The sequence below is a fragment of the Sciurus carolinensis genome, chromosome 2 (assembly GCF_902686445.1).
Source record: "Sciurus carolinensis chromosome 2, mSciCar1.2, whole genome shotgun sequence".
NCBI lineage: Eukaryota > Metazoa > Chordata > Mammalia > Rodentia > Sciuridae > Sciurus > Sciurus carolinensis.
Window position 1 is genome coordinate 88,075,562 of NC_062214.1, and position 13,210 is coordinate 88,088,771.

A 13,210-nucleotide genomic window follows, 5' to 3' on the forward strand; every position below is an offset into this window, starting at 1 on the left:
GAGGAGACAGAGCAAGGCCACTCAGCGCCCAGGCAGGGTTGGCACCAAAGCCCCAAGCTCCCAGGCACACGGCAGACCTTCCCTGGGGAGGAGGAGGCCAAGACCCAGCACAGCTGCTGGCCAGCCCGAGGGGGCATACCTGGCGTCTCCACCCTCTGATAATGGTAGGGGTTCACGCAGACCTCGTCCTTCTTCATGTTGAAGGCGAATTCACACAGCTCCATGGCCCGCAGCTCATGGTGGCTGTGCAGGTCGGGCCATCGCCACAGGCGGCAGTAGATGACATGGGGGAGCCCCTTCCGATGGGACACCTGCAGCCGGCCATCCAAGGACCTGCCAGCATGGGGAGGGGCAGCGAGAGACAGCAGAGTGGGTCTGGCTGGCCTTCTCCAGAGCCCAGCCCCCTTCAGCTCCAGCCCATGTTGGCAGACACTCAGCAAGACGCCCCTCCCTGCCTTCCTCTCGGCCCAGAAGTCCAGGAGATCAGAGCAGCACTAACAGTTAGTGCTGGAAGGGATCCCAGAAGAAGCAGGCGGCCCACCAAGGAAGCGCAGGGCTGCCCACAGCCGGCAGAGCTGGCCTTGCCCCCCAGGGCCAGGGTGAGCTCTCAGGAGAGCAGGGTTCCTCTTAGAAAAGATACACTTGAAGCCTGCTCTGGAAAGGTCACTCATCTGGCCCTGCTGGAGACTAGAGGAGCAAGTAAGAGGGCTGGGCCCAAGACCAGGCCCAGGTGGCAGGCAGAGCCGGCTCCCGGGGCCTGGGCTCTGTGATAAGGGTTCTGTCTTTTTGGTAAATGCAGCTAAGTAGCCTCAAAGATGCTCAAGTGGGCTATGGAAGTCGGGGGAGGTCTTGTGATAATTCTGGCTGCCGCATGACCAACTGGGTGGGGTTGGAGGTTGGAGTAGGGAGCTTAGAGTAGAAGGGGGTGTTCCTCTTAAGGCACCCTTCCTCAAGAAGGCCATCATAGCACCCCACATTTAGGGCCATGATTTTTCTAATAGTCGGGTGAGGCTGGCAGGGTGACAAGTATGAACTGTCCCCTTAGAACAAAGGATACCCCTCAGTCTGAATAAACAGAATCTATAAGCACCCTGTGAAGGAAGAGCTAGCCAGATGCAACCGGAGGCCCGATAACAGAGGGAACCAATCGAAGTCTAAGCCGTTGGCCTGGGAATGGCAAGGGACAGGCAAAGGTCAGCACTGGGCACACCAGGAGCTGCTGACTAAGGGCATCTGGAGGCATCTGGAAGGATGTAATTACCTCCCTCCCATGGGGCCCTGGACCAAGGAACCCCTACAGCTGAAAACAGTAATTACCAGGCAGAACAAGAGAGGACAACCTGAGACTCGCCCCTAAGGCACAGCAGGAAGATTGCCAGGTGTGGAGTCAGAAGGCCTGGGGTCAAGATGTATTTCCACTCTCCCTGCTGGAGGACTCTGGGCAAGGCATAATGTTTCTGGGGCCCTCAGTTGCCTCATCTGCAAAATGGGGATGTTCTCCCACTGCCCTGACCTCAAAGAAGCTTGGTGTCCGTTTACGGGTGCTCTGCAAAGCACCATCGAGTGACTATTCTACATCCCAGGAGCCTCTCTCCACCTTGCTCTGGACAAGGGGACTGACTGAGAAAGAAAGGGAGAGTGGGAAGTGGTGAGTGAGGATGAAGAATTAGTCAGCTGTCCTCACTCTTGTGCAAAGCCACCGAATGCCCACAGATTAAGGAAGTGGCCACATTTGCTCTTCAGGATTTGACAAAAGCCCCAACAAAGGGCCAGCTGTATGTTGTAGTCACCTCTGCAGAGAGTGCCCTTGGAAAGGAGCTCAGGCCAGCAGCAGAGAAGACTGGGGCTGGGAGGGAGGCCCTACCAGGGTGCTGGAAGGAGGTGCCCCCTTGCTTTAAAAATAATGATATGATTATTCCGATGATAATTAAATTTTTAGAAAGCCAGACAGGGAGCTATGGTAACCAAGGCAGTGTGGTAAGTGGTACAGAGATGGACGAACGCACCAGTGGAACATGACGGAGTCCACAAATGGCCACACATACATGACAAGTGATTTCCTAAAGAGTGATTTCCACCGAGATAACTTAGGGAAGAAAGGATGGTTATTTCAACAAATAGTGCTAAAAGGAGTGGCTATCCACGCGCGAGAAGAACGAATGTCAACCCATACCTTGCACTTACCCAAAAAGTAATGGAAGTGTGCCACAGCGTAAAGCTGAAAACTACACAACTTTGAGGAGAAGAATCTTTGGGACAGAAAGTGAATTCCAATACTGCATCCAACACACAATCCATCAAAAGGAAGCAGATGTTGGATGATCAAAATTTAAGCCTCTTATCTTTGAAAGACACTGTACTGTTAAGAGAATAAAAAAGATGGGCAACGAACTGGGAGAAAATATTTGCAAAGCAAGTTCTGATAAAGTACCCGTTTCCAGAATAAAGAACCCCAAAAACTCAAATCAATTTCTAAAATAAGAGGCAAATGATTTAAAAAGATGCTGTACGAAAAAGATAGAAAAATACGTACATGAAAAGATGTTCTGTATCATTAATCATCAGAGAAGTGCAAATTAAAACTGCATTGAGATACCACACAATTATGAGAGTATCCAAAATTTAAAGGATTGTTTATGCCACCTGTTGGTGAGGATGTGGAGCAGCCTGAACCCCAGAACCTCAAAGGAGGGATACCAGAGGTGGTTACTGGGGAAAACAGTTCAGGAGTCAAAATGTAAACATACCAGAGGGTCCACCCACTCCTAAGCATTCACCCAAGAGAACTGAAAGCATAGGTCCAAAGATTTGCATCTGAGTCAACACTGATATATCCAAACAAAGAAATATCACTCAGTACTTTAAAAAGAATGGCTGAGGGGCTGGGGCTGTAGCTCAGTGGTAGAGCACTTGCCTAGCACATGTGAGGCATTGGGTTGGATCCTCAGCACCGACTAAAAACAGATAAAGATACTGTGTTCATCTACAACTAAAAATTAAAATAAAAAGAACCCTTGATACATGCGACATTATGAATAGATCCAAAACTGATTGTGTTGAGTAAAAGAAGCCAGGCATGATTCTATTTATGTAAAATAATAGAGTAATTTAAAATAAAGTAAAAATACAAACTATTTTTGACAGAAAACAGATTGGCAGTTGCCCGGACCAGAAGGGGGCCTGTACAGGGAAGGGAAAGAGGCAGGACCAAGGCCGCCAGGAGACTTTGGCGGGTAAAGGGTTAGTTATCTTGACTGTAGTGGTGGTTTTACAGGTTTATACATGTCAAATTATCAAATTGTGTGTGTGTATGTATGTGTGTGTGTGTGTTGTTTTTTTTTTTTTTTTTTTTGTACCAGGGATTAAATCCAGGGTGCTTAACCACTGAGCCACATCCCCAGCCCTTTTTTTGTGTTTTATTTAGAGACAGGGTCTCACTAAGTCGCTTAGGGCCTCGCTAAGTTGCCGAGGCTGGCTTTGAATTCATGATCCTCCTTGCCCCAGCAGACCCAGCCTCCCCAGTCACTCAGATTACAGGCATGCGCCACTGTGCCTGGTTCAAATTGTATACTTTAAATATGTGCAGTTCATTCATTTGTAAATTACATCATGATTTCTTTAAAAAGGCAAGGGTCACACCTGGGTCTAAATAAATAAATCTGTGCTCGTTATCTACACGAAGCTGAGCAAATCATTGGTGTCTCAATCTTAGCATATTTCAGCTGAAAGAAGCCCCTTCACTAGACTGTTGGGAAGGCTAAGCGATGCTCTTTGCAGAAAGCACGAAAGCCCTTGGCAGGTGCCGACCATAATACACAGCAGCCACTGCCTCGTGACTGTTGCGAAACTATTGCTGCCTCATTACTACAATGGTGCCTGGCAAAGTAAGGTATGCAGTAGGTGCTCAAAGACACCTCCCTACTTTGGCCATCTGAGTGCACAACTAGAAGAGTCATGAAGAAGCCTCCCTTCCCTGTCCTTATCTGGCATCGCCCCACCACCATACTGTGTGGTTAATAGGTCCTGCCTCACGGACCCCCTGGACATCCAAGAGGCAAAGCTCAAATCCCAGGGCTACATAGCAGTCTGCACCAGGGGTGCCTCTCTGGCTTCCAGGCTGGGTCCCGATGGTGGGGACACAGGCACAATTTTATTCTGCCACTCATAAGCACATGACCACCAGTATGACTTGGCGGGATTCTTTTAGAAATCATCGGGTCTGTGTCCCTGCTTCTGAGCCATAAAACTCAAACTCACAACAGGAAGGGCATCTCGTTCACGTCTTTTGCATCAATAACAACCCCTTTTGGTTTAGTCTGGCTGCCCAGGTTCTAGAACCCTGGTGCTATCCCTTCTTCCTCCCTATCCCATTCAAAATATACACCAATGCTTAGCAAGATAATAATAGTGAATTGGGAGTTCCAGCTGCTGGATTTAATACAGCTGATGTGTCCGGAATACACCCTCCCAAGCCTTACAGGGCACCAGGCCCACTAAGTAAATCCAATAAATGAGTCTTAATTCTGAGCTAATGTTACCATAAACATGCTTAGTTGCAGAAAAGGGTCTATTTCTGACCCACTCTTCTCTCAGAGCCAGCCCTTCTTCCCAGCCCAAGATCTGTTGCTGGAGCTAAGAGTACAGTCCCAGGTGGCAGCCTTGGGCCTCCCTGCTATCCACAGCGGTGCTCTTCCCACACCCAGTGGCTTCCTAATGAGAGACCCCCAAAGTCTTTCTCCAGCAACTCCCACAAGCTTTTCTGACAGAAGGTTTTAATCTTTAAATATATTCTTCACTAGCCAAACAATTTCCTGTGGCAGGAAATTAGGTTTCCTCCCATTGGCTCCAAGTGGGTCCCGTAAAGTGTCCCAAAATGGTGGTGGAGCCACAGCCAAGGACGTGGACATGCCAGAGTGCAAGGCCCACAGTGAAGGTGCAGCCCACCAGAGTGCTCCCCAGGGCAAGAGGAAGGGCCACGGCCAAACACCACTTCTGTCCTGAGTGCTGGTAATCAGTCCCCAACCCCATCTGGAGGACGGGATTGGGGCTCAGAGTCAGGGCAGAGCATAAAAGTTCCAGAAATACATCAAGAGCTATTCGGCACAAACTATGTGCCAGGCACTGCCACCACGTGAAAATACAAAACAGCCACCCCAGAGAACCCCATCCTGCCTGCCCAACTCACAGAACTGAAGAGGCCCTCCAAGGTCCAGAACTCACCCAGGGCAGAATCAGATTCAAACCCAGACTAGTGCTAAAAAATGGGGGAGGGAGGTGGGTGGGATGAAAAGAGCTTTCTGTGGTCACATACCACATCGCTACAGGGAAACTGACTCTTTGTCAAGCATCAGGTAGTTATTGAACACCTACCACAGCCCAGGCATGGTACCAGTGACTTGAGCCAAAAGGGTGATAAAAAGTAAAGGTGTCAACACTAGCGTCTTTCCAATGAAACCTATTTTAATATACACACACACCTTCTCTCAATACTAAGCTTTCTGGCCTCTTAAACATAAGCTTTTAGCCAGGCACAATGGTGCACACCTATAATCCAAGCAACTCTGGAGGCTGAGGCAGGAGGATCTCAAGTTCAAAGTCAGCCTCAGCAACTTAGCAAGACCCTATCTCAAAATAAAAAGGGTTGGGAATGTAGCTCAGTGGTAGAGTGCCTCTGTCAATCACCAGTACTTCCGAGAGAGAGAGAGAGAGAGAGAGAGAGAGAGAGAGAGAGAGAGAGAGAGAAGCTTTCTTTTTTCCTTACATATTGAATGGAAATAACAGCAACTATGGTAGAGATCACTACCACCATATGCTGGGCACTTGATGACTGAAGTAGGCTGGATCAGTCACCCCTCTCTGCATCCACGCCCTCTGGCCCGTGGCTCTGCTGCTCTTCCTACCCCAGCCTTTGACTTTCAGTTCAGCTACTGACTTGTTTTCCAGGGAATGTGAGCAGGACAGTCTACCCCCGTGGCTTCTTGCCCTCTGCAGCATGGGCTCCCCATGCAGCTGCTGCCCTGTGGCCTGGGCCTACTATGAATGCACACGGAGCATACCTAAGCCAAACCTGGGCAAGGAGCCAAGCCCAGTGAGCTGCAGAAGCAAGAGTAAGCACAATCATTGTTTTAAGCTGCTGGGTTTTGTGTGGCTTGTTACACAACCCTACCTGACTAATACACTGACTCCACCACGAGTCTTCCCAATAAACTTGACACTCATCATCTTCACATGCCGATTGAGAAATGGAGTGCCTGAGAGGTTAACCGACGTTCCCGTAGCCTCTGAGAAAAGGTAAAGTGAAGGTAGCCCCTGTGACTCACACAGCCAGCCTGTGTACCTCTAAATGGGGCACCCCCATTTCCTGCTCTTGACTACCAAGCTAAGACTTAACCAGTTCAGAAAGACTGAGTTCGTGCTTGTGGAGAACACCTTACCTATCAGCTTTCAGTGTCATTGTGAATAAAATGTGAACTTACCTCAAATACTCATAACGTAAAATTTTCTTAGAAGGGGTAGGTACTAGGGATTGAACCCAGGGGCATTGAGCCACATCCTTGATCTTTTTAAATTTTATTTTGAGACAGGGTCTTATTAAGTTGCTGAAGCTGGCCTTGAACTTGGATCCTACTGACTCTGTCCCCCAAGTCACTGGGATTACAGGTGTGTGCTGCTGTGCTGGGCTTAATGTTAATTTTTTGAAGTGGCCCAAGTAGCATGTTAATAATTTGAAGCCAATACTCTGGCATCCATTTAATCTCTTCCTCTCTCTTTGTTTTTGGTACTGGGTATTGAACCCAGGGACACAACCACTAAGCCATATCCCCAGCCCTTTTTTATACTTTATTTAGAGACAGGGGTCACTGAGTTGCTTAGGGCCTTGCTAAGTTGCTGATGTTGGCTTTGAACTCATGATCCTCCTGCCTCAGCCTCCCAAGCCATTGGGATTACAGGCCTGTGCCACTGTGCCCAGCTCCATTTCATCTTGATTAATTCCGTGTCATTACATTTCCCCCTGATATCTGCTATATTTTAGAGTAAGAAGGAAAGGTTCTTTCCCATCTTGGATTTGTCAATGAGACTCTCCCTCTCACTTCTTCCTCTGACGACAATAAGGCTTCCCCGCCCTCCCTGGGTTTGTTCAACCACAATAAAAACTTTATACTCTGCTTGTCTTGAGTTTTACATCATATGTGGGTTTTGTTTTTGTTTCTTTTCTTTTTTGTGGCTCAAAATAAAAGCAAGTCTTGAGCAACTTCAATGTTGGGTTAAGCGCTCACTCACCAGATCTTCTAGGAAGGCAGAAAAAATTCTGCTGGTGGTGTGAATGGCCCCTTATGTTGGTTCCATTTGGCCTTTGAGCCACAGGTGGTCCATGCTGAGCTCTCCTGCTGCTGTTCTTGCATATGCCAGGATCAGAGCATGCCAGTTTCTTCCCAGCAGTGGACAGCCCTACTTACTAGGGCAACAAATATGAAAGCCTGGAAGATGCTGCCTGCCCAGAGGGGCGCCTGATTTGGGGTTCACCAGAATCCATTCCCTCCAGGAAGCAGTCAAATCCAAAGCATCCTTTGTTCCAGGCCGGGAGTTATAGGCTGAGTCAGCTGCAGGTGATAAACCACAGAAGCCCAAAGTTCAAAGAACCAAGTGTCCTGGTCAGGTGGTCCTCGGGCTAATTCTATGCTGCCTGAGACTGGCGTAGAGAACTCTGGCAGCCGGCACGGGGAGCCTTGAAGCACATAGTCTTAATCCCCTCATTTTGTGGTAGAAGAAAAAGACCCTGACTCATTAGGGTATCACCTGACTCACCTTGCTCAAGGTCACCCAGCAAATCACTGCAGCCAAGGAGAAGGTCTCCTGGAAGACCCATGGCACAAAGCCCCACGGCAGATGAGGCCTGTCAAGCAGATGAGAGTCCACTTTCCCTTTCCTACCCTGCCAAGTGGTGGGTAGTAAAATAAGATTTTTTTCTTTATTGTGCTAAATCTTAAGTTTCCTGAAGGCCTCACCCTTCAGGATAATATGTGCTATTATTAATATTATTTGTTTTTTTTATATTTTCATTTTTTAGAAAAGGACTGAGAAATTGGTGACTCTGAGGAAAGTACAGTATAATTCCTTGTTCTACAATTCCAAGTTTCTGAGATTTGAAATTATATTAAAATAAAAATTATAAACAAAAACAAATCAGGGGGTGGGGATAGAGCTCAGTAGCAGAACACTCACCTAGCATATGCAAGGTCCTAAGGTTCTCCCAGCATCATGAAAATAGTTAAAAGAGAAATCAGGCCATACGCTGAGTATACTATATGCAGACATTTTGAAAGCTTCTGATTGTTGTTTAAACTCTGTTTGCAGCATCAGCCTCTTCTTGGTCTCACACACAAACAACACAGCAAGGTGCGAACTTATGGCTGGGTGGGTTCTGGATAATTGGGTTTCATTCTAAGTTCCACCACACTGACCACGTGCCCCGCCTCTGCCCAAGCTTCACATGTTTTCTCTGCAGTTCTGTAAGAATGCTAAGCATGTTTTTAGATATTCCAGTTCAGATTGGCCCAAGAGGAGCTCAAAACAGGATTTTACAGCCCTTTGGCATCGCTCCCTGAGGAGATTCCACCCAAAGCAACCTGATTTCCACGTGCACTTGCAAATGAACAATACCTAGGACTTCAGTGCTGCCAGTTTGGGCAAAACCAAATAAAATGCCACAGTGGAAGAGGCTGCACTGCCCTCTGGATGGCAGCTGCTCTCTGCTTCATTCCCTCCCCACCTAGTTCTCCAGAGCAGTGTGCTCAGGTCCTCCACAAGTGCCCCCGGCAGATCAGCATCCTGAGTGGACCCCCAGAGGTCTGCAGGAGCCTCCTGGGCAGACTCTGGGAGGAGGAAGCCCGGGAAGTCCTTGCCTTGCCCTGGCAGGAAGGCAGGACCCTGCCCAGAAACACTGGGTCATCTGGCCCACAGGCTTTCCCCTCCCCAGGGCCCCAGGTAGGCTCCGAGGGTGAGCTCTCTGGTAAAGGAGGAAGTCGATTAACAGAGAAAGTTCAGCCTGACCCTAGTCATCCTTAAAGCAAAGGGGCACCCAGAACCTTCCCTCATGGGGCCATGAGTAGGGGAGGCCCAGCTCTGCAGCTCGGCACTGCTGACGTCTGGGCCAGGCCATTCTTGGGAGCTGAGGCTGTGCGCTGCAGGATGTTCAAGCACCCCCACCCCTGCTGTGACAAGTGGAAATGTCTCCAGACCTTGTCAGATGTCCCCTCAGGGCAGGTTTGCTGTCCCCTGCTCCTCCTCTTGAGAGCCCTGGGTTAAGGACTCTCCCCAGGGGCCCTGGTGGAGGGAAGCAGAAGCAAAGCAGAGCTCCAAGGGTATCAGCCCAGCGTGCCTCCTACTTAATCTTATCGCACTGCACACGGGACCCTGTGAGCTGGGCAGAGGGAGGAGTACTCCCATTTTACAGAAGAAAAGTTCCCATGGGGTTGGGCGACTTACCCAAAGCCGCCCAGCAGAGCAAGCAGCAGTGCCTGGCCTTGAACCTGGGTGTTACTCCAAACCATTCTCTACCATTACGAAACAGTACGTTTGGATTTGGCTCTGACAGGATGATCATCCCACACCCTCCCTTCCTCAGTGAAAGAGGGGGTGAAATCCTGGAGGAGAGGAGGAGGGGTCTCAAGTGAGACCCTTCTAGTTAGCTCTGGTTTTCACGTAACCCGTCCCCCAAGCACCAAGTTGAGGAGGATTCATTCGCTCCTTCTGCAGTGTTGGCAGGACCACAGAACTTTCGAGTCGCCAACAGAGGATGCTACAAAGGTCTACACTGCTGTCTGCCCCCTGTCTGGAAGGCTGCCAGGCTGCACAGGACCTTCTGGATGGACATTTTACTCTGCTGGAAAACTCTGCTGCTCACGTTCACTTGAAGCAGGACTAAACCCGAAGACGGTTTGTTTTTTTCCAGAGATTACTTGTGGGGTATTTGGGACACTCACAGCCCTTGGCCACCTTCTGATGGCTTAAGGCAAAAGCACTCTTCACCCCAGCTCTAAATACAACCCCCACCCGCAAAGCTGACCTCACCAGCACAGGGAGTCAGAAATGGAGTCACCAAGCCAGCGAGTCCAGACACCTCTTCTCGTTCTACTGTGACCCGGGCTCCCTCTTTGCAGCAGAGCTGTTCACAGGGACAACACTTAGACACTGCTTCTAAACTGCATTTGGGAAACATCTGCATTGTCAATTTGAGGGAGGACAAAATGAAATGCCAGGCTGAAGCCCACAGGATGGAAGGTGTTTTCCTTCCTATGAGCCCAAGACACTCCCTTTAGGACAAGTACCAAGTGAGTATTTAGGGAAAGACATTTATCAGCCTCAAAAGTCTGAGGGAAAGGTAAAGAAGGGAAAAGAGGATGAAGGGGATTGGAGACCACTTTCTCGTCTTGGACCCTCTTCAGAGCAGTCAGGCGGAGGGAAAGGCCCATCTCCACCTTCCACTCATGCGGGTCTGAAGCTGGAGAAATATCTTTGCTCTCTTAAAAATAACAAGGGCAGGGCACCAAAAAGTCACCTCCCCTGACAATGGCAATTTCTCAAGTCTTATCTGCCAGTGGCCTTCAATATTAGCTCACTTCACAAAACAAACAATTCCTATTACAGTGCTCTTAGTCATTCTGTTTTTCACTTTCTTTCACAAAGCAGAAACGTGGAGGGCTGAGGCTCCTCTCTGCTCTTTCTTCCCAGCCCCGCCGGCTCCCAGCCTCCCACCCTCCTGCACCAGGTTTGCATGTCTGGCCCCATGAATCACTTCCCGTGGGCAGCCTGCACACTTGGGGGCGGGATTTTCTTTATTCTTTTTTTCTTCCCTGGAGAAGATTCTCACAGACTTTCAGGGTAAGACAAATGGAACCAGGCAACGATGCTTACTGGCTGCCTTGTTCTAGTAAAGTTTCCAAAGACTTCTGAGAAAATGTCAGGCGGGCATTCGTGACTAGGGGAGCTGGGCGGAGGGCGGCGTATGGAAGAGGTGAAGAGGGCAAATGAGGGGGTTTTGTGTTAATTGCACAGTTTTGACTTCCTTGATTATGAGTCACCGGCCAGGGAAGATAACACAGTGTCCCAAGCACTACACAACGTGCAGAGCTAAGCGGAGAGGTGGTGCCTAGGGCCAGGGCTCCCTCCGCTGCTATCGCACCACACACCTAGCAAGGGCCATGCGACACAGCCTGGAAGCGAGCACCCCACATCCCACATCTCAGTCTTAACCACGGTTCCCCCCTTTCCATTTTGGCTGTTTTGTTTTTGCAGTACCAAGGATCAAACCTGGGGCCTCAGCATGCTAGGCAAGTACTCTACCCCTGAGCCGCATCCTCAGCCTGTGTTTCCTGTATTTAAAAGAGGCCAGGGCCTTCAGGCTTCTCGAAACGTCCAGTCCTACCAGGGGGGTAAGGGTGGGGGAGCTGGAAGTGAGGGGAGGGATAAGACCACGTTTCCAGGGGAAGCTGAGCTGAAGGGCCACAGAGGCAAACAGCTCCCCTGCTTAGGGACAATGGCTATCTGCAGGAGGACATAGCAAACATTCCACAAACACCACCTCATGCTGGACCAGAGCTCTGCAGGCCTACAGAAGCAGTTTCCATCTGATATGAAGGTAAAAAATGTGTGTCCTGTATATTCCAGGCACTGGTGTTTGGGGACAGTTAAGAAGCCAATTAGCATTCCTTTCTGTCTGAGGGTGCAGACTTCCCATTGTACCTATACAAAAGGTTCTGGTTCATTGGGGGCAATTTCACCTATGGCCAGGAATTCCACGTGAACAAGAAAGAGGCCTTCAGACTAGCCATGCAGGGCGGCAAGAGCCCTCCAGCTTTGGCCGGCCTCATCCACCGAGAGCTCTCATTAAAAGCCAGAACCTGAAGCAGCCACCATCAGAGCACAGGAAGGCTCCCAAAGGCATTCCCTCCCTCAGGGTCCTGGACACTTACAACCCTTTCCTATACCAGCCTACCCTGTCCCAGCTGAGGCACAGGACACCGGTGGCCCTGTTCTATGGCTCTTTCTGCCCCAATGACCTCTCTTGTTCCTCCGTCCTCCGAGTCCTGCAGTCCCTACTGTCTTCTTCATTTAGCACCAAGGCCTAGTAGGATTAAGGAAAGTCTGTGTCTTGGGGGCCTCCCTGCCAGGCAACCCCAGAGCTCCAAGGAGACCCAGCTTAACCCTGGATGGAGCATGGGGCCGGCAGATTGCACTTGTTCTGTAATAGGTAATGGCAAGGGAAATAGTACTCTGTGCATCCATCACCAGATAAATTCCAGAGTCTCAGAAGAGGGAGCGAATAAAAACCTCAGGCCTTCTGAAGCCCGTTGAGAAGCCATGCTTGGGGGAAGGAAGAGGGAAGGGAGAAGGGAAGTCCCGGGGAATGAATCGGATCAAATGATGTTATGTGCATATATGCCTAAGCCACAATGAACCCCACTACTGTGTATGCATAATTATAATGCACTAATAAAAACATTTTTAAAAGTCAATCCTGGTGACAAAGGGACCTACAGACACATCACAGCCAGAGGCCCAGTGCCAGAAACATTCTTTAAACAATCAGCCCATCTTGAGGGGTGCCATTAAAAACAGCAGGGGAATGACAGCCACAGACGCCAGTTAGTTAGGCCAACAGGGCCGGGAGGGAAGTGCAGGAAGTTAAAGTGCCTTTGATGAGGAAGCTCTGCCCATGTCACTTGCCACGCCAAGAGACCGAGTCATCTGAGGCTAAGGTTGCAGGATGGTAGAGGGCCGTGCAGGAAGTCTGCTGGACTGCTACTTGTCAGCTGGAGATTTCTGTCGCATTGGGGTCAGCAGCCCACAGAGAAAGCACACAGACATATGGGGCCACCTCCTCATCAGGAGATGGTGCTTGTGGTCCCCGGTCTGGCCACGCTGCCCACTGACAGGCAAACCTCTAGGCACTGGTCATCCCATCTAAACATGGCGGGTTCATTAGAAGATGAGCCTCCTCACTTTCTAAAGCTCAGTTTACCTGAGAAAGACGCTTAACGGTGTCTGCGCCCACACTGCCCATTCCTTCCCTGCCTGCCAACGCTGAGGGGCTCGTGAACACCCATTCCCATCAGCAGAGCCGATAAGAGACCAGAATGTGGGCTCCCAACAAAAGGTTCTTTCTCCTCTACCATATGTGGAACAACAAACAGGGTAAGAGGGAAAACTT

At 49.6% G+C, this 13,210-nt stretch overlaps 1 protein-coding gene across 2 annotated transcripts in view; it reads right to left on the bottom strand.

Moving 5' to 3' along the window:
• Positions 1 to 13,210, bottom strand: part of Smad3 (SMAD family member 3) — a 107,988-nt gene that overhangs the window by 23,756 nt on the left and 71,022 nt on the right. Inside the window, exon 2 of one of the 2 annotated variants that reach the window (XM_047537270.1) lies at positions 140 to 333. The exons of the other annotated variant lie outside the window; for it this stretch is intronic. Coding sequence (XP_047393226.1) covers positions 140 to 333 — 194 coding nt within the window. The remainder of the gene's footprint in view (positions 1 to 139; positions 334 to 13,210) is intronic. 2 annotated transcript variants of the gene reach the window in all.